The 20,137-nt window shown below is 60.0% G+C and overlaps 1 protein-coding gene across 3 annotated transcripts; it reads left to right on the top strand.

Moving 5' to 3' along the window:
• The first annotated feature begins 378 nt into the window (after positions 1 to 378).
• PACSIN1 (protein kinase C and casein kinase substrate in neurons 1) lies at positions 379 to 18,770 on the top strand. Of its 3 annotated transcripts, XM_046638748.1 has the most exons (11): positions 379 to 528; positions 9,271 to 9,372; positions 10,172 to 10,297; positions 11,224 to 11,380; positions 12,842 to 13,077; positions 13,436 to 13,591; positions 13,686 to 13,861; positions 14,276 to 14,396; positions 14,488 to 14,615; positions 15,264 to 15,451; positions 15,997 to 18,770. In XM_046638748.1, exons 3-11 carry the CDS (start codon positions 10,235 to 10,237, stop codon positions 16,104 to 16,106), a joined length of 1,335 nt encoding a protein of 444 aa, XP_046494704.1. In that variant the 5' UTR covers positions 379 to 528; positions 9,271 to 9,372; positions 10,172 to 10,234; the 3' UTR covers positions 16,107 to 18,770. The 3 variants fall into 3 exon arrangements, with proteins under 3 accessions (XP_046494704.1, XP_046494702.1, XP_046494703.1); XM_046638746.1 differs by lacking the exon at positions 9,271 to 9,372; XM_046638747.1 differs by lacking the exons at positions 379 to 528; positions 9,271 to 9,372 and adding an exon at positions 4,579 to 4,660.
• The last annotated feature ends 1,367 nt before the right edge of the window (positions 18,771 to 20,137 follow it).

Here is a 20,137-nt window from a genome sequence, read left to right as displayed (position 1 = left end):
ATGTCTGGTAGGCATGTCGGGAGGCAGGGTCTTGAGGAGAAAGAGAGGACAGGGGCCAGAGCAGGGTCCTGCACAGTTGAGAGTAGCCGCGGGAGCCCGTGGTCACCAGCGTCTCTGTGAAGGTGAAGTTTGAGCACCCGCCCCATGTCGATGCGGGCGCCATGCAGAAGGCGGGCGTCCCCTGGTGTACACCGGAGGGAGGCTGTCGGCGCGAGCATTGCTCGGTTGCCATAGAAACGAGCAGAAGGAGGTGGGTGGCTGGAGAAGGAGGCGGGTCGGGAGGAGGGAGGGGGAGGAGGTGGCGGTGGGGGGCGGGGAGCTGGCTTCTGCAGTTCTGGCGCTGCTGCCTTCCTGAGCGAGCGGTGGAGGGAACCCACGAGGACAGAGCCCCCAGCCCGGGCGCCAGGCCCCCTCCCCGCCCGCCACCACGGAGAAGGAGGAGGACAGCCAGCCCCTCCGGCCCTGGCCTGGCCCAGTGCGGGCAGTGCACTCCTACCTGCCCCTGGCTTGGTGCCCAGACGGGCCCAGGTAGGCTTCCCGATGGGGACAGCTGCAAGAGGCTGCATTTAGAGCGGGGCCCGGGGGCTGCCCCTGCCTTCCTCCCAGCAGCAGCTGATGGCAGGCCTAGGGGCCGAAGGGGCCAGAGCCAGTGGACCTGGTAGGGAGCAGCCAGCCTCCTGGGGGCCCTCTTCGCAACCGGGGTCCTCTCCGTCAGGAGGACTGTTCCCTGTTGCCTCTCCTCTGCACTTTGTCCCTCTCTCCACTGTTGCCACACGTCCTGAGTGTAGAAATGCCCCCTCCCTAGGGGAGTGGGCTGAGGGTGCTGGAGTTGCCATGGACCCACGGTGCTGCTCCTCCCCCGGCTGAGGCCACAGGGTATGGGGGGCAGGGAGAGGTGAGGATGTCCCCACCCCTGCTCAGGGCACTGCTGGACCCTGGCCATTTGGAACCAGCAGACCCACCCCCAGCCCCACACCAGCAGCCTCCCCACTGGCCCGATGGCCTCAGGCTGGTCTAAGGCATTGGGCCGAGCCCCCTGGTCAGGGAGGTAGCATCTTTCTCCTTCTCCCCAAGCTCTGGCCCTCCCCTACTTGTTCTCCCTGCAGACCCAGACCCCAGATCCCCCAGAGGAGCCCTGTCCGCCCCCAGCAAGCCCAGGGTCTCCTTGTCAGGGTACAGGAGAGCAGGCCCAGATCGGGTGGGGTGCTCCCTCCCCCTCTCTGTCCCTCTGCTGCATTGCTCTTGGGGACAGACTGGGCTGCTGCTGGGGGAGCTCGGGCACTGCAGAGGAGCCGCTGCCTCTGCCGGCACTCAGGAGGGGGTGGGGCTGGGGCCTGGGGAGGAAGCGGGCGCACAGCCTGGGCTCTGGGCACCAGGGCCAGGAGGGCCTGCGGTAGTGCAGTGGGTGGGGCGCACCTGGTCCAGGTTTGCTCTGGGAGGGAGCGTGGGGAGGAGCTCCTAGCCTGAGAGGGCCAGGGGTTGGTGTGTGCAACCTTGGGTGTGTTAGGGCGCCTGGGCGGCAGAGTCTGCCCCTTCTCTACCAGCACCCCTGAGAGCTTGGCTGGGCCTTTTGCTGGCCCTGGCACCACATTATGGAGCTTCCCCCTTGCCTGGGCGCTTGCAGGTCAGAGGACCTGGTGCAGGGGCTGAGGAGGGGTCCCCTGCCTGTGATAGGATGGGGGAAGATGTGCTGAGAGGCTGACGTGCTCAGTTCCTTTCTGCAAACGTGCGTTGCACCTGCTGAGCGTTAGGCACAGGGCCTCCCACTTTGGGGTTAAGAGCCTGAGAGGTGAGAGGGCAGGTCTTGGGGTGGCAGGAGCAGTGGTGGGGGTGCCGATCTGCCCAGGAGCCGGCAGCCGAGACACCCTGATACACCATTACTGTTTGCCCCTGGCTTCTCTGAACCCCATCCCCCTCCTCCCACAGGGCCTGGGGGGCACTGGCAGGTGTCCTGCTTCACCTCCAGCAGCTGGCCTGCCTCTGTCCCTGCCCGAACAGGGGGCTGGGGAGGCCTGGAGCTGTCCCTTCTCCAGACCCTCCAGGCCTGGCCGGCCCTCCCCGACTCCCAGCCTGCCTACTCGAGGCCACAGTGCCCTCTCTTTTCTTCTGTCCCATACGTCCCTGGGGTCTGTCTTGGCTCACTCTGTCTCTCTCCCACACTCTGTTGCCCCCAGGCTCTGGGGCAGTGAGCCCAGCCGAATGGCCTCCTGGGGCACATTTCCCATCCCCACCCCGTCACACCCAGTGGGCCCACTGCCCAGAGCCCCAGCCTGGAAGCCAGGTTGGGGCCCCAGCCTGCCCCCAGCAGCCTTCCTCATGTCAGAGGGAGCTGAAGCGAGGCCCCAGGAGCACTCAGAGGCCTGGGGCTCAGCCAAGGGGGCCTAGGACAGGAGTGACAGTTTGGCCCCAGGCCGGCCCCTCCTCATGTGCCCCACTACGGGAGCTCTGGGGAGATAGGGAGACACCTCCACTTGGCTATTCATGGGCATCTCAGGGCTCCAGAACTGAGCTCCCCTCTGCCCCAAATTGTTGCCCCTACTGTGCTCCCATCTCAGGAAACGGCACCCCACCTGCCAGCTGCTCAGGCCCAAACCCCCAAGCCATCCGGACTCCTTCTCCCTCTCATGCACGCATCCAAACCTTCAGGGAATCCTGCTGCCTCCAGCCTCGCAGTAGTTCCAGACTCCAAACCCTTCCCACTGCTTCCAGCATCTCCACCGTCTTCTCTCACGTGGAGGACGGCAGCCCCCTGCCCACAAGTTCCCTGTCCTCCTCGCCCCCTGTAATCTGCTCTTCCCCCAGCAGCCAGTGATCCCTTAAACGCTAAGCCAGATCCCATGCCCCCTCTTCTCAAACCCCGCAGTGGTTCCCATCTCACTCAGTGGGGAAAAGTCAAAGGCCTCGCTCTGACCTACCAGGCCCCGTATGATCTGTATCCTCCTCTAGCCCCCCCAACCTCCCTGACCTCACCCTCCCTCCTCCCCTCACTCCCTCTGCTCCAGTCATGTGATCCCCTTGTTCCTCCACGTGGCAGCCATGCTCCTGCCTCAGGGCCTTTGCACTGGCTCTTCCCTCTGCCCGGCTGCTCTCCCCCAAGATATTTGCAGATATCCCCCTCCCTCACTCTCTTCAGGTCTTTGCTCACATGTCACTGCTGAGAATGGCCTCTTCTGACCATCCTGTGTAAGACAGCATCACTCTGAGCCCCCCTCGTCCCTCTCTGTCCCCTTCCCTGCCTTATTCTTCTCCACAGCCCTTGTCACCTTCTAACATGCTCAGTCACACACTGTTCATTGGGTTCTTGTCTGTCTGGCTCCTCTAGGATGTCAGCGCCGTGAAGGCGGGGAGTTTTCTGTCTCGCTCACTGCTGTGGCCCAGAGCTGCATCCCAAGTTTCAGGGCTGCAATTTAAAGCTAGGAGTCTCTGCCTCAGGGGCTGGCCCTCTGCATCTGTGCTGTAATGGGGGGCCTGTGACTCGGCTCTCCCAGGGGAAGGGATCCAGTGCCCCCCTGGCTGGGCAGTTGCCCAGGGGCATCGAGCTGGACAGGATGGCCTGGGTCCTTGCTTGCCTTCTGCTGCTCTAGCCATGAGACAACTCTGTAGACCGGGCAGCTTCAGCAACAGACATTTATTTCTTATGGTTCTGGAGGCTGGAAGTTCGAGGTCAACGTGCCAATCTATTGGTCCCTGGTGAGGCCCCTCCTGGCTTGCAGACAGCTGCCTCTCCACTGTGTCCTCACACGGCCTTTCCTCAGTGCGTGTGCCTGGCGCAAGAGAGCTCTGTCTTCCTCCTCCTACAAGGACACTAATCCTGCTGGACTGGGACCTCACCCTTATGACCTCATTTAACCTCACCTGCCTCCTAAAAGTCCCATCTCCAACACAGTCGCACTGGGGGTAGAGCATCAACATACAAATTTGGGGGGAGACAGTTCAGTCCTCAGCAAAGGTCTGTGGGGGTGTTAGCCCAAAGTCGGGGGGGGGTGAGGTCGTCCAGAGAGATGGAGCCTCCTGTTTGAAGCTCTGCGGCTGTGGAGGCGTGGCTAATAACACCTGTGATAATAATTGCAGTTAACGTGCTGCTTCCTGGGCGTCGGCTACTCATTTCGTCCTCATGCCAACCCCGTGGGTAGGTGATATCAGCACCTCCATTCTGCAGACGAGGAAACTGAGGCACAGAGAGTTTAAGCAACTTGCCACAGTCATACAGCCAGCAAGTGGCAAAGGTGGGACTTGAACCCAGTTGTTCTGGCCCCACGGCGAGGCTCTTGACTAATCTGCTCTTCGTGCTGACCTGGTGGGTGTGTCTGTGCTTGTTGGGAGAGCAGGTTGCCACCCCGAACCAGCAAGACATGGCTTATGGCAGAGTGTGACTAGGAACCACACCAGGGAGGAGGGTGGGGGAGGAGGGCTGGGGCATTCAGGGAAGGCTTCTTGGAGGAAGTGGGACTGAGCTGGCCTTTGAAGGGAAGCAGGGTTATTTTGGAGAGGCGGGTGCTGGGAGGGAGGATGGCATGCACCCCAGGAAGGAGGGAGGGCGTGAGCAGAGGAGCAGAGCTGGCATGAGCGTGGGGAGCGTGTGCGGGGGGAGGCATGGAGGACGGCACCTTGCAGCTAACCTGGATCCTTCTTGCTGCATCTGAAGCCCCAGCAGAGGCTAGTAAGAGTCTTGAGTGGCCCCAAGTCAGTGTGGGGAGCTGGGGAGCCCATCTGTTGTCTGTCTCTGGGTGAGGGGAGGGGCAGGGGGCTGCTGGGAATGTCTGTGGGACTGAGACCCACCCTGGGGGAGGGCAGGGGCTGCTGGGAGTGTCTGTGGGACTGAGACCCACCCTGGGGGAGGGCAGGGGCTGCTGGGAGTGTCTGTGGGACTGAGACCCACCCTGGGGGAGGGCAGGGGCTGCTGGGAGTGTCTGTGGGACCTGAGACCCACACTGCGGGAGGGGAGGGGCTGCTGGGAGTGTCTGTGGGACTGATACCCACCCTGGGGGAGGGCAGGGGCTGTTCGGAGTGTCTGTGGGACTGAGACCCACCCCGGGGGAGGGAGAGGCAGCTCTGGCTTCCCCATGGCCCTTCCCAGGTTGAGCTGAGGTGGTCCCTTAGGCCAGGAGGGCTGGTGTGACCCCCACGGAGTGCTGGCTCTAGACTGGGCACCTGGGAGGGAGGGATGGGGTAAGGACTCACCCCTGAGTCTGGGTCTGACTCTGCCTCCTCCCTGCTGTGTGACCTTGGACAAGTCATTTAACCTCTCTGAGTCTCAGAGAAGGCAAGGAAGTCACCGCCCATCTCAATGGGTTGTTGTGAAGAGTAGAAATAAAGTGTATGAAGAGGCTGGCACATAGTAGGTACTCAAAAATGGTTGTCATAGTCGATACAAAGGGAGAGAGAAGAGAGGAATGATGTAACAGCCCGAGCTGTGGACACGTCTTCCGTCTGCGTGCTATGGGAGCCCTAAGGAGGGAGGGCACCATCCTGAGGGCAGAGTCATCATGGGGGATCAGGGAGGAAGGAAGAGACTCTGAAACTGGACCCTGAGAGTCGACCAAGAGGAGAGGAAGGGGATGCCAGGAGAAACTGGGGAAACAGAGGACAGGTGGGATCTGAGACCCTCTCTTGTGGCAATCCGTCTCTTGGTTATGTCACCATCATTACCAACATCCATTGAACACCTACTGTGTGCTGGTGACTGTGTTTGGCTCTGGGGTAGAAAATTCACTGTTTCTGCTATTTGATGAATGAATGTTCCAGAAGGTCCTTGGCATTCATTCATTCAACAAATATGTACCATGCACTTACTCTGTGCCAGGCACTGCTCTGGATGCTGGGAATACTGCAGAGAACCAGACAGACAAAAATCGCCAACCTAACAGAGCTGACGTTCTAGTGGGAGAGGAAGCACTAAACATGAGGAAAACTCTAATGTTGAGAGCCTGTCACAGGCAGGGAGTGTGGGGGTGGAAAAGGAGTCACAAGTTTAAATGAGGGGGGCCAGGACATTTGAGCAGACCTCGAAGTCTGTAGGGGGCACTATTCTTAGCCAGTGCAAAGGCCCTGGGGTTAGAACAGCAAGAAAGTCAGAGGAACTGAAGGAGAGTAAAAATGGTGGGAGATGAGGGCAGAGGGGTGAGGGGTGGGACAGCAGGTCATGCAGGGCCCTTGGCAAGGAGCTGGACTTCTGCTCGGGGGAAATGGGAGCCACAGGAGGGTGGTGAGTAGAGCAATGGTGGGATGTGACTTGGGTTTTACCAGTTTCCCTCTGGCTGCTGTGTAGGGAACACACTGGGGCTGGGGCGAGACAAGCAAGGTCAGAGGCAGGAAGACCAGTGAAGGGGCTACTGCAGGGGGGTGATGGGGGCCAGGACCAGGGCAGTTAAAAGTCGAGCTCAGGATCTGCTAATGGGTTGGGTGGGGTAGGAGGAGGAAGAGGAGCTGGGGTCGGAGGCCTGTGGTTGTTAGTGACCGATGACACAGGAGTCCACACTGCGCCGTCCACCCCAGGCTGCCCTCTCTGGGCTCACGCTCTTCATTCTTCTGTCCCTTCTGCAAGCCAGGGCTAGGCGGACCAGGAGAAAGGCCTCTGCCCCCCCGGGGTCTTTCAGAGGCAGCGCAGCAGGCCTGGGGCCTGAGGATGACACCTTTCACCTGGGGCTCCTTTCTGCCAAAGGAAAGATCCAGATCAGGATGAAAATGTCACATTTCTGCAGTGTCTATGTTTTTCAAAAAGAGCTACTACTCCTTTATCATTTGATCTTCAAAAGCAACTCAAGTATTGTTTTCGCATCACACCAGTTAGAAAACTGAGACCCCATGATGGGACTTGGCCGAGGTCTCACCAGCACGGGAGAGGCTGGAGCCAGTGCCCAGGCCACCCGTTCCACAGGCCGAGGGCTACACCATCCTTGTGGCAAGAGAGGGGCCTGGCATCTTCCCTGGCTCCAGGAAAAGAGAGGGCCTGCCCCGAAATGGCACAGCAATGGTGACACATCAGTAATGAGAGCTGACAAGCGCTATCAGTCAGGTCTCAGCCTCAGGCTTCTGGCTACAATGTGGGGGTGACAGCAACACCCCACCTCGCAGGGTGCGTGTGAGGATCCGATGGGTTAGGACGTGGGAGCAGTCCACTGCCAGCTATTATTATTCATGATAAAGGGCTTTCAGGGCCAGAAAAGGTCAGCTGGGCATTGTGCCCACTTGATGGGTTGAGGAAAGCTAGGAGCGGATCGGGCCTGCCCCTGGGGGTGGCAGATACCGGCCACACCAGCTTCCTGGCTGAGAAATGCAGCTTTTCAGTGATGGCAGCTCTTGGCTGCCATTCAGGAGGGAATTAAGAGCATTTGGTGAGAATTAAACCTCCCACCTGCCCCCAGGGTGGAGTGTGGGGCCAATTTGGAGGAGGCGGGGCAGCGTGGGATGGTGGGTCTGGTGGGTGCGGTGCTGGGGGCTCGTGCGCCCCCTCCCACATCCCCTCCCTGGCCCTGCCTGTCTTCCTGAGCCACTGCTGTGCAGATCCAGCCCTGGTCTGGAGTGGGCCGGACCCTTAACGTCCCATCACATTCTTAAGTCTGGTCATATCATCCTCATTTCACGGCAAGGCCCAGGGAGGCCATGTGAATTGCCCAAGGCCACACAGCAGTTTGGTGGCAGAGCAGGGGCCCCAAGGCTAGAGCTATGTCCACTACACATGCTACCTCAGCCGGGAGCCCAGGAGACCTGTTACCTATCTACACTGAGGGAGGGACCACAGCAGGTCCACCCTCCCTGAGTCTGGACAAGGTGAGAATGGTCTCTGCCATCACACATTCTCTTCTAGCCTGACATGCCAGGTCTTAGCCGCACTGTCCCCTCTTTCCATCCTTAGAACGCACCCTCTGTCTTGGCTCCCAGCTCCCTCAGCTCTCCTCCAACACAAGCCAGAGGATTTTTAAAAAAATGCAGTTTATGCACACAAGGCAAAATCTGAAAGGCACAAAAGGACCTACAGTGAAAATCTCCCTCCCACCCCACCCCCCAGCCACCCAGTTCCCCGAAGGCAGCCACCATTACCAGCTTTCCAAAAATATTCCCTGTTTCTATAGCTCCCCCCATACGAATGGAAGCGTCCGCAGCCACGCTCTTCCCCACCTTGCTCATTTGGTTTGAGTGGCATGGCGTGGGGAGGGCTCCGTTCAGGACTGGAGCATTCCGTGGCAGGCCTGCACCATAATTTACTTAACCAGTCCCTGGACAGGCATCTGGGTTGTTTCCAGCCTTTGGCTTTTACAGGCAGCGCTGCAGTATATGGAATTGGGCATCCTCGGTCCGCGCAGCTGGCTGGAGGGTCCGCTCCTGGGAGGGGGGCTGCTGGGAGAAGGATGTGTGCCTCTGTACAGTGAGTGAGAGCGCCAGGTCGCCCCACTGAGGTCGTATCAGGTCACCTCCTGCGACCCAGGGTAGGTTCCACCTTCACTCCCTACCCTCCGCCCTGCTCCCGCCCCCACTGCCAGCCCGCTGACAGCTGTACCTTATGGGGACCCCAAAGAGCAGAGTTCAGTACAACCTCAAGGGCTCTGGCCGGGGCACTGGCCCAGGCTTCTCACCTAAGGCGGCTCGAAGTCCATCACATAGCCCTCGTTCACTCCTCGCATCTAAATTCAAAATGGTCCTCTTGAAGCGGGTGCTGCTTTATAAGTGAAAAGTGCCAAATTAAGAAGAAAAAGTTCAGACTCATTGCTTTGTCCCTTGATGACATCCAATCACCTCTCTCTTCCCCCGCCACCCCGTGCATGAGTTTGTGGGAGTTTGTCTGAGGTTTTGCTAATGGGAGAGGAACAAAATACCTTTAGTGCCTGAGAGAAACCAAGGGGCAATCCTGGGTTATTCCTGGGGAAAGAGCACTAGGCCCTGGACAGATGGGGAGACTGAGGCCACAGAGGGGGAGGGATCCTCGCATGTGGGTGCCACCTGCTCTGAGCCTGAGGGCCAGCTGCTGGTAAGGGCTGGGGGTCTGCTGGACCCCCAGTTTGGGCTGAAGCCTGCAGAGGCTAGCCCTCCCCCAGCGTCCTCATTGGTCGGGGTTCATAGTCCTCTGCAGGGAAGAGGCAGCGAGATGTCCCCTGCTGTCCCCTACTGAAGGCTGGCAGCTGCTCGTGGGGTCAGGACGGCCTGGACTCGCTGTCCTTCGAGAGCCATTCTTGCTTGGGGTGGCAGTGAGGCCTGGCTGGGGGAGGGGAACAGGGCAGCGCCTGCTCCAGCCTGGGGCAGCACACGGCCTACATTGGACAGCCGTGATGCCAGCCGACAGATCCAGGGCACACGCAGCCGCTCGATGCTCACACGGATGGCAGTGCTCTGACCTGCAGGCCAGGAGGCCGCGTGTGCAGGACTCTTAGGAGACATGTAAGTGGTTAACGGAGGCTTCCGAGGCTGAGCCCCAGGGCAACCAGAAGGGCATCTGCCGAGGCCCAGAAGCTCAGGGATCTGCGGAGGCGCTCAGCCTGGGCCAGAGGTGGGAGGAGGCCCTGCTGCCAGCTTCCCAATGGCCTTGGGTCCAAGCTCTGGGGGGGTGGGGGAGCTTCTGGGAGGATCTAGAGGCGAGACCAGGGACTCTGCGTTGGGTGGGGTGGCAGGTGAGGGAACTGGAGGGTGTTTGGGGCCTGGTGCAGGGATCTAGCTGGGTCAGGGTGGGCAATGACGAGGTGGACAGAGAAGCCAGCGAGGGCTCATTGAGCCCCAGGGCCAGGCCCTGGGGAGGGGGAGCAGGACACGCATGAAGATAGGCCTGCCTGCTGGCCCCCAGGAGCTGTGTGTGTCTACGGAGCAAACCACAGATTTGGATAAAGCTAATACGCAACACACGGCCCTCACTTGTAGCTCTGAGAGTACAGGAGCGCTGTTGGCACCACGGTTCCAGTGGTTGGGGCAGGTTCTGAGAAGTGCCCACTGGAGCAGGAGGACGGATTTGGGGTCGGGGGAAGGAAGGGATCTAGAGCAAAGGGCTCATGGAGGAGAGCTGGGGAGGTGGGCATGAGGGGGACTACAGGGTGAATCTTGGGGTTACCCCAGGGTTGGTGAGGCAGTCCCAGGGCGGGGAGTCCTCATCCCGATGCACAGCTCGTGCCTGCAGGGCCCCAGGCCTGGAATGGGGCACATGGCGGCACTTCCCTGATGTCCAGGGATCTCTCTCCTGCCCTCCTAGCGCATGAGCAGCCCAGCGTGGTGACCGCCGTTCCCCAGCTGCCCATCCTCCTACGGCCACACCATGTCCGGCTCCTACGATGAGGCCTCGCTAGCTCCGGAGGAGACCACTGACAGCTTCTGGGAGGTGAGGCTTCAATGTTCCCCAGGTCCTGGGGATCACACAGCCTGGCCATGTGGAGGCCCAGGCTCCCATCCACCCCATGACCTCAGGCCCTGCTCTCTAGTCCCTGGGCCCCTCCAAAGCCGTGTGTGTCCAGCAGGCAGTGGTAGCCATAAAGTGGGGGAAGACTGAGCTTGGAGCCCTTCTGCCCCACAGCTGCCCCTGGAGAGATCCTGCAGTGTTTCATAACGTGGAACAGGCCCTCCTGACGCTCTGCTCTGGGGGCCCTAGCTTAGACGCCTGGCATTCACACAGGCAGCTATGCACTTCACAGCTTACACAGCCTTTCATAGCTGAAGTGAAGTTGGCAGGGGGTCGAGCACAGGTCTCAGAGAAGCAGAGTGAATTCTGGGAACCCCACAGCAACAGAGATGTGGAGACCAGACTAGAAGCCAGGATTTCAGGAGCCTCCCAAAATAATATCTGAGACCCAGAAAAACATTTTTCCTGTTGGCTTCCAAAATCCAAAGCAAAAACTGCCAAACCTAAATTAATAAGTGTTTAATGAGATGTCTCCAAAACATAATATTATGTCAAAAGCTGCAGCTCAACTCAACGCTTCTGTGACTCTGCATAAATATAATAGATTTAGCTCACAAGAACAAAATGAATAATTCATTCTAGCCCAAGTCCAAATTATAAAAATCCTTCCGCATTTCATGGCAGCGAGGAAATTATGTTTACAGTGGGATGAGGGAGTGTGTAGACGGTGGGATGCGATGCGGGGTGCTGAGGCCTCGGAAGTGGGAGGGTCGGGGGTCCCCAGCGCATCCCCGCGGGGCGGCGAGGCGGGGGGGGGGGGGGGGGGCCGGCGGGGCTGGACAGCGGGGAGGCGGGGAGGCGGGGAGGCCGGGGCCCCGCGGGAGTCGCGCTCGCTGCTTGGCCGCCAGGTGGGGAACTACAAGCGGACGGTGAAGCGCATCGATGACGGGCACCGCCTGTGCAACGACCTGATGAACTGCGTGCAGGAGCGCGCCAAGATCGAGAAGGCGTACGCGCAGCAGCTCACCGACTGGGCCAAGCGCTGGCGCCAGCTCATCGAGAAAGGTGCCCCCATGCCCACCCCGGGCCACACCCCAGGCCCTCACGCTCACCGGCCCCCCTCGGCCCCCTCCTCCCGTCTGGGTCCGGGGAGCGCCAGCCACTTGGATGCGTCTGCATCCTTGAGCCACAGCGCCTCTTCAGGCACTGTCCCCACACCTGCACTCTTTCCCTCCCAGACCAAACCAGCGCCCCCGCCCCCCCTTCCCTGTTCAATTCTACTTTGTACAATTTTAGGTTGGATTAAAAAAAAAAACTTTTTATTTTGAAATAATTTAAATTTAGAGAAAATTTGCAAGAAGAGTCCACAGAACTACGTACCCCTCACCCAGATTCACCAGTTAACATTTTACCACGTTGGTTTTCTCACTTCCTCTGTATTTTTAGGCATATTTTTCCTGAACCATTTAAGTTGGAGACATGCCCTTTCACCCTAAATTCTTTCTTTCTTTTTTAAGATTGGCACCTGAGCTAACAACTGTTGCCAATCTATGTTTTTTTCTTTCTGCTTTTTCTCCCCAAATCCCCCCAGTACATAGTTGTATATTTTAGTTGTGGGTCCTTTCAGTTGTGGCACGTGGGACGCCGCCTCTTCATGGCCTAATGAGCGGTGCCATGTCTGCACCCAGGATCTGAACCAGCGAAATCCTGGGCCTCCGCAGCGGAGCACATGAACTCAACCACTCAGCCACAGGGCCAGCCCCACCCTAAATTCTTGATGCGTCTCCTAAGAATAAGAACATGTGCTTACGGAACCATAGTTCAACTATCAAGTTCAGGACAGTAATGTGGCCCATATGCAAATTTTATTATAGCAGTTGTTTGTGCTGGCCCAGGATCCAATCCAGAACCACATGCTGCATGTAGTTGTCGTGTCTCTAGATTCCTTTCATCTAGAACAGTTTCAGGTTGGGGTTTACATGTATTTGGTTAATGTTTCTCTTTTCCACTGCACTCTAAACCCCATGAGGGCAGGGGCTGGGCCCATACTGCCCTGCACAGTGCCTGGCCCAGAGTTGACGCCCAGGATACAGAAGAACAAATGACTGTGGAATGTCTGGTCCTAGTGGCCTTCCATCACCAGTTGGTTCTTCAATTTTACATTCAGCCCATATTCCTGGAGCACCTACCGTGTACCTGGTGCTGTGCTGGGTTTGTGAGAGCTCACAGGGTCCAGGCTTTCCCCCATGGGACTCACAAGCTGATGGGGAAGACGGGGAGTAGGCACAGAGGCAGATGCTAGGAGAATTCAGTGAGAGCTGCAGGCTGAGGTGTGTGGGGATAGAGCAGTCAGAGAAGGCTTCCTGCGGGAGGTGGCAGTCCTTGGGCCCTGGAGGATGGACAAAACTATAGGGAGAGCATTTCTGCTGCCATGGGAAGTATGGGGAAAGCCTCAGAGAAAGGCATGAGGGGGGCCTCTGGGCGGGGGGTGATGAGGGCCTGGTGACCCCGTGGTCCTTTCCTCAGGCCCACAGTATGGCAGTCTGGAGCGGGCCTGGGGCGCCATTATGACGGAGGCAGACAAGGTGAGCGAATTGCACCAGGAGGTGAAGAACAGCCTGCTGAACGAGGACCTGGAGAAGGTCAAGAACTGGCAGAAGGACGCCTACCACAAGCAGATCATGGGCGGCTTCAAAGAGACCAAGGAGGCTGAAGATGGCTTCCGGAAGGCCCAGAAGCCCTGGGCCAAGAAGATGAAGGAGGTGCCCGGTGGGCGGCTGCCGCAGATGGGGCCAGGGTGGGCGGCAGAGGGAGTCCGCTCAGAGGGAGGGGTCTACAGTGCTCTGCTGCCGGGGAGCAGCACTGCCTTCCACCCACAGACGGGGCAGGCTCGGCGATGTCCGGCGGGAGGGTGTCCGTAGGGCAGCAGGCAGTGCCTTGCAGGGAAACATCCACAGATGGGTGGGCCCTGCTCCCAAACACCTGAGCCAGGGCCTGTGTCCCTTCTGCCTCTTAAGACTGTGCCCTCACAGCTCCCGGCAGGGGGGAGGGGTTGACGAGTGACCACGTCCACGCCTGCTTACAAATAGGAGCCCTGGCCCTGTCCCCCCACCCCCACAGCTAGAGGCAGCCAAGAAGGCCTACCACCTGGCCTGCAAAGAGGAGAAGCTGGCCGTGACTCGGGAGATGAACAGCAAGACGGAGCAGTCGGTCACCCCCGAGCAGCAAAAGAAGCTGCAGGACAAAGTGGACAAGTGCAAGCAGGATGTGCAGAAGGTGCCAGCCAGCCGGGGTCTGAGGCCCCTTGGAGGGGTGGTGGCTGGGAGCTGCAGGCCTAGGGCTCACATGCCCTTTGCCCTGGTGCCCGTAGACACAGGAGAAGTATGAGAAGGTGCTGGATGACGTGGGCAAGACCACACCCCAGTACATGGAGGGCATGGAGCAGGTGTTTGAACAGTGCCAGCAATTTGAGGAAAAGCGGCTGGTCTTCCTCAAGGAGGTGCTGCTGGACATCAAACGTCACCTCAACCTCGCCGAGAACAGCAGGTAGCTGGGCGTGGCAGCGTGGTGGGCACAGGCACGGGCGGCAGAGGGTAGAACTGGTGGGCAGGGCATCCCGGGTCCCATGTTATCGTGACAGAAAGGTGGGGGACAGAGCTGCAGGGGCCAAGAGGGAAGAGGCTGCAAATACAGCAGCTGCCTGGGTGCGAGCTGACGCATCCATGTACTCAAGAAACATGCGTGGATGGATGGGTGAGTGGCTAAGGTGGGGATGGAGAAGGGTGCCCACGGGGCATGCCCGGAGCTGCCCACATGGAGATTGCTCCTTGGGAAGCCTGCGCGATTCCTAGCTGGGGGGCACACCAGTGCCCGGGTCCCCAGAATGGGCCCCGGCCTTCATGGAGGATGAGAAGGCCATGGTGCATCTTGCCCCCCACCTACCATCTCCCTCGTGCACAGCTATGTCCACGTGTACCGGGAGCTGGAGCAGGCCATCCGGGGGGCTGACGCCCAGGACGACCTCAGGTGGTTCCGCAGCACCAGCGGCCCCGGCATGCCTATGAATTGGCCCCAGTTTGAGGTGAGGATGTGTGAGGGTGAGGGAGGCTGGAGAGCGGGGAAGGGCCCTCAGGGGCAGCCCCCAGTCTCACTGCTGCGCTGGCGCCCACCAGGAGTGGAACCCAGATCTCCCTCACACCACCACCAAGAAGGAGAAACAGCCCAAGAAGGCAGAGGGGGTGACACTGACCAATGCCACTGGGGTGGCAGAGTCCACATCCCAGGCTGGGGACCGTGGCAGGTGAGTGCCTCCTATGGAGCTTCCTGGGGGCCAGAGGGGCCCACACACTGGGGCAGCTGAGTTTTACCCCAGGAGACAAGAAATGATCTGAGTCACAGCAACCACGTGCTCCTCTCTGTGTCAGTGGCAGCTAATCCTTTGAGAGCACCTATTGTGTGCCAGGCACTGTTCTAAGCACTTTCCATATATTAAGTCTTCAGAGCCTCCAGACACTCTGAGAAGTGTGTAAATATTTCCAATTTACAGAGGGAGAAACTGAAACCCAGACAGGTTAAGTGACTTGCCCAAGGTCACACAGCTAGTTAGTAAGCCTCAGGGCCACGATATGATGCCCAAGAGGTCTGGCTCCAGAATCCTCACACTTAACCACTAGGTTGTACTGTCCCTCTCAGATGAGGGGTCAGATGTTCTCTGGGGTCCCCTTCTGCACCCCCTCACTCAAAGGCTGAGTAATAATGCTAATAGTCCTGCCTCACCTCTGTTTAAAGAGCTGTCATAAGAGTCACTGGCCCTGGACCCCTTCTCACACGGCCCATCCCTGCTCCAGCCGTGGTAGAATTTGAGGCCAGGGCTCCGGGTGGGAGGAGGGGGCAGCCCTGGGGACGAGGTAAGAAGCCATTCATGCCGGGTCCTCTCTCTGCGTCTCAGCGTTAGCAGCTACGACCGGGGTCAGACTTATGCCACCGAGTGGTCGGACGACGAGAGCGGGAACCCATTTGGAGGCAGTGAGGCCAACGGGGGCTCCAACCCCTTCGAAGACGACGCCAAGGGAGTGCGTGTGCGGGCCCTCTACGACTACGACGGCCAGGAGCAGGACGAGCTCAGCTTCAAGGCTGGTGCGGAGGGCGGGGCGGGCGGCCGGGCCGTGGGGCGGGGCCGGAGGGCCGGGGATGCGGGGGATGCAGGGATTTGCGGACCACGCGGCTGGGGCGGGGCCTGCTGCGGGGGCGTGGCCACGACCTGGAGCGCGACCTGTGCCCCGGGGCCAAGTCTCGAATTAGAGAGCCGGGGCAGGACCTGAGAGTGGGTGCCAGGGGTGGAGTCAGGACCTGAGAATGCAGTGGGGGCAGAGCAGGGACATGGGCTGGGGGCGGGGCCTGAGGGCAGAGGATGCCAGGAGGAGGGACAGGACCCGGGAAAAGAAGCTAGGGGCGGGGCCTGGGCTTCCGTGGGGCAGGGCTGAGACCCAGATGAGGTGTGTGGCTTAGGGCAGCACGTGGGTGTCTGGGCGTGGCTGGGGCTGGTCTGCAGGGGCGGGCAAGGGGCGGGGCATTGGGGTCGGCCCAGCTAGACAGCGTCCGAGGACGTTTCCGGCAGTGTGGGGCTCGCGGTCAGCCGTCTCTGAGCCCCTGTCAGTGAGCTTCCCTGTGTCCTCTTCTAGGAGATGAGCTCACCAAGCTGGGCGAGGAGGACGAGCAGGGTTGGTGCCGCGGGCGGCTGGACAGCGGGCAGCTGGGCCTCTATCCTGCCAACTACGTGGAGGCCATCTAGCTGCCCCGCTTCCCTCCCCACTCCCCCTCCCTCCTCGTCCGCCCCTCCCCTCCCTGTCCACTCTTGTCCCCCTCCCTTTGCCATAGAGTTCCAGACATATTTTCCGATCAAGCTTTTATTTTTTTAAAAGTCAAAACAGAACAAAACAAAAAGTAGAAAGAGACTGAGCATTTGCAGGGCCGCCTGGAGGCCAAGGTGGTGGGACTCGGGTGACGGCCCCAGGGTAGGTGAGGGTCTTAGGACTTAGCCCAACAGAGACATCACAACATCTGCTCTTCAGACCCCACCAAAGAGCCTCCTGAGCCCTGAGGGGCGTCTCCTGGACCCTTCCATCCTGCCTCGCTCCGCCAGCCTGCCCCTCCCCCCAGGCTGCCAGCACCTGCCCCCCTGCCTCTGGGCCAGGTTTCCTGACCTCTTCCTCCTGCCCCACCCCGCTCCCCTTCCACCAGCTCCCCTCGAAGGCCTCCCCTCCAGACCCCAGAGAAGGGGGCCTCCCAGTCCTTGGTCTTCCACTTCGCCCTGGGGGATGCCCTTCTTCTCCCAGGCTCACCCCACAGGACTGGTGGGGCTGGACGAGGAATGGCCACCCTCTTCTCCCATAGAGGTTTCTAGGGCTCCCTAGACTCCCCCAGACATGAGGAAGGGTGAGCTGGAGTCGGTGACAGTGTCGCTGGGTGTAGGAGGGGGAGTGAAGGGGGAGCAGACCCTCAGCCTTCCCACTCGAGGCTCAGCTGAGGGACCCAGACCCTGCTGGGGCCTTTCCCAGCTGTCAGCACTGGGCACAGGCTCCTCCTCGGAGCCACACCCCTCAGTCCCCTACAGAGACCCCGCCCCTCTCATAATCCTCAGGCATGGGGGAGGGGCCCCAAAGCCCAGGGCAAAGCCAGCAACAGTAGCAGCCTCCTCCCGGTTTCTGGGGAGGAGGGCATCTTGCCTACCTGCCCCCACCATGTCCATCTAAAACCATAGGCCCGCTAGGGCTGGCCAGCCTCTATGAGACCCAGCCTTGTGGCCTCCCATCTCTCTCTCCCCTTCTCTGGCCCCCTAGAGAGTCACTGCGGGGCCCATGGGAGCTTCCAGCCCGGGACCAGCGGGGGAAAGCCTGCAGCCAATGGGAGCCGCAGGGGTTTGGCAGGAGCCAGGAGCCCTGGCCTCAGGACCAGGATGGTCACCATGTCTTTCTTCCTTGTCCCCTCCCCCCAACCCCAGCCCTGGCCCCTGGAGAACATTCTCCCTGCTGGCAGCCCCTCCTTATCTCCAAGCCTGAGTCTCCATTACAGGAGTTTTGGTGGCCGGAGGAGGCAGAGGACCCCCCGCCCCCAGAACAGGAGTGTTTCCCACGGCTGGTGGAAGACAGTGGTGCTGGGTTACCGAGTATCAGTGCCCATGGGGGAAGAGGCGGGGTGTGACCCAGGCAGGACAGGACCCCAAGAGGGGGGATGGCTAAATGAGGAGTCTCCTGGAACCTCTGGGACGAGGCCCTGAGACATCCTGCAGCACCAGGTGACCTTGCTCAGGGCTGATGCCACTTCTGGGCCTCAGACTGCAGACACCTCCCCTCCCACAGCACCTGGCTCCCTGGGCCTCCAGGTAACAGCCCCTCTGTCATCCCTCCGTCCTCCTTTGCTCCCTGCTTCTTCTCCCAACAGCTCACTGTTAGGAGGTCATAGACCCCAGCCTCAAGACCCCGACCCTGCTCGTGTGGACACGGAGGATCCCGGCAGAGTCTGGCAGGAGCCTGAGCTGGGGCAGGCCTCCCTCAGGGCCAGGGGAGTCGGGGGGCGGCACCCCCAGGGACAGGCAAACTTCCCCCAGCACCTCCATTCTTGTCACTGTCGGTCTCTGGGCCTCTACTGCAGCCTGAGATGTGCCCTAAGCCCCTCAGAGCCTGCAGCAAGATTTCGGAAGCCCTCAGCTCCCAGCTCCAGAACAAAGGCCTCCTCAGCCTCGCCCCCAGGCAGGGGTCGGGGTTGGGGCCCGCCCCTCACTGCTTGCCCTCGGATGGCAGGAGGCCGGCACCTGCTCCTTGGGGCCTGGGCTCCCCCTCTCTGTGCCAGCAGCTTCTCAGCACCTGGGGAGGGGCTGTGGTCCTGGCTGGACCCCAGGCCTGTCCCCCTCAGCCCTCTAGCTGCCCAGTCCAGGGCAGGGACTTGAAACCCCCTTCATTCTGAGTAACCACCTCCATGGCCCCATTTGGGACCACTCTCTCTTGGTCCCCAGGCTCCTCAGGACCCCAGAGTGGGAGGGTCCCCCACCTGGAAGTCCCCTGAGCTCTGGGGCCCAGCCCCACCTGTCAGTGCTGGTGTCAGGGCACTCAACACCGATCGTGGGGGCCACGCCCTCACTGTGCCCACTGCCTCCTGTAGCCCTCTGCTCCCCCATGCTGCACGGGCCCACCCTGCGGGCTCGGCGAGTGAAGTGTTTGTCCCTGTTCACCACCGTTCTGCGCCCGGCTCTGCGAGGGGCCGGGCTGCCCGCTGCCCACCGTCTGCCGCCCTTGGCTTCTGACTCCATTAGTCCGACACTTGTGAAACTCCGAGAAGTGCTGTGGTCTCAGCAATGCACCTGTTTTGTACATGATTGTGTAATTTAAAGGTATATAAATACAAATATATATATCTATAAGTTGTGACTGTATGACTGTGGATAAACTCCAGAACTGTGTCAACCTGGCTGGACATTGTTATCTTGAGTCCTCTGTCTTTCGAGCCCTGAGAGATCTGTGCTTGGGATATCTGTCGGGAGGTGGGGCCCAGCATGCTCCATGCTGTCCTGGCTGATCACTGACGGCCGGAGGACTGAGGGCTGGTCCCCTCACCTTTCAGGGGCCCCGGGGCCTGTCTATACAGAGAGGGCTATAATAGGTGCTCTCTGAGGCAACTGGGCCATGGCCTTTAGGGTCCTGGGTGCCTGACTGACCAGGAGAACTCAGATATTTGGGGTCTAAAACTCACAGTTCAAGGATGAATTTGACCCCCAAGTAGGTTTCTTTTCTTTTCTTTTTTTTTGAGGAAGATTAGCTCTGAGCTAACATCTGCCGCCAATTGTCTTCTTTTTGCTGAGCAAGACTGGCCCTGAGCTAACAGTGCCTATCTTCCTCTACTTTATACGTGGGATGCCTACCACATCATGGCTTGCCAAGCGGTGCCATGTCCACACCCGGGATCCGAACTGGTGAACCCTGGGCTGCTGAAGTGGAATGTGCAAATTTAACCACTGCACCACTGGGCCGGCCCCAGGTTTCAATTTTTAAAGCAAAACTCTAAGAGTGATTGCTGAGGCCTGTGGTTCCTGGTAGTCCACAGTCCCAGGCTCCCGATGGTGTGACGTCAGGTGCTGCCACACTTTCTTGTGCCCTGCCTGACCTCTGACAGCACTTCTGTGTGGGACCCCTGGGAGGGCTTCTCCAGAAGCATTTCTCAGGGAAGTGGCCAGGACCCAGGCTCCAGCTTCGCAACTCTGTTCTGCCGGGCCAGGCCCTGCCCGGGCCTCAGCTCCTGCCCCAGCTTCAGCTCCAGGCCCAGCCCCTGCCCCAGCCTCCCCACCCCCGGCTGGATCTCTTCTGGGACGTGGCAGGTCTCCCAGGTGCAACCCTAGCTCTGTCCTCGGTTCCCTGTGTCCTCAGCCGACCCCCACGCGGCCTCAGCTTCCCCGGGGTGCTCAGATGTCTCTCCGAGGCCCCAGTGGCTCCGGCAGCCTGGCAGGCCCTGACAGACCCACTCGTCAAGGCATCTCTACTGCAGTCCCCTCGCCCACGCTTTCCCCAGCCTCAGGGCACCCCAGGGCAGGGAGAAGGGCTCAGGATGGGGTTGAATCTGTTCCCCAGCCCATCTCCTTCATCCCCCAAATCCACGTCCAGTGACAAGCCCCTGGTTTTAGCCGAACAAGGACTCTTCAAATAAAGGTGAAGGTTGCCTCGTCTTGTGCAGGCTGCTCCATGCAGTGATGGGGCGCCCGAGAGGCGGGGTCCCGTGGGGATGGTCAGGGAGTACCTAGGCTAGACTGGGCTCTGATGGGCAGGTGTGCGGAGG

This window comes from Equus quagga, chromosome 15, assembly GCF_021613505.1.
Source record: "Equus quagga isolate Etosha38 chromosome 15, UCLA_HA_Equagga_1.0, whole genome shotgun sequence".
Taxonomy (NCBI): Eukaryota; Metazoa; Chordata; class Mammalia; order Perissodactyla; family Equidae; genus Equus; species Equus quagga.
The sequence above is the reverse complement of the archived record's forward strand: the minus strand, read 5'-3'. Positions and strand labels throughout refer to the sequence as shown.

What these genes read in the sequence shown, in the direction of transcription:
- PACSIN1 (XM_046638746.1), top strand. Translation starts at nt 10,235, where the DNA reads ATGTCCGGCTCCTACGATGAGGCCTCGCTAGCTCCGGAGGAGACCACT. An exon ending in CCACTGACAGCTTCTGGGAG is followed by an intron (nt 10,298 to 11,223) that starts GTGAGGCTTCAA and finishes CTTGGCCGCCAG; the next exon opens with GTGGGGAACTACAAGCGGAC. An exon ending in AACCTCGCCGAGAACAGCAG is followed by an intron (nt 13,862 to 14,275) that starts GTAGCTGGGCGT and finishes CCTCGTGCACAG; the next exon opens with CTATGTCCACGTGTACCGGG.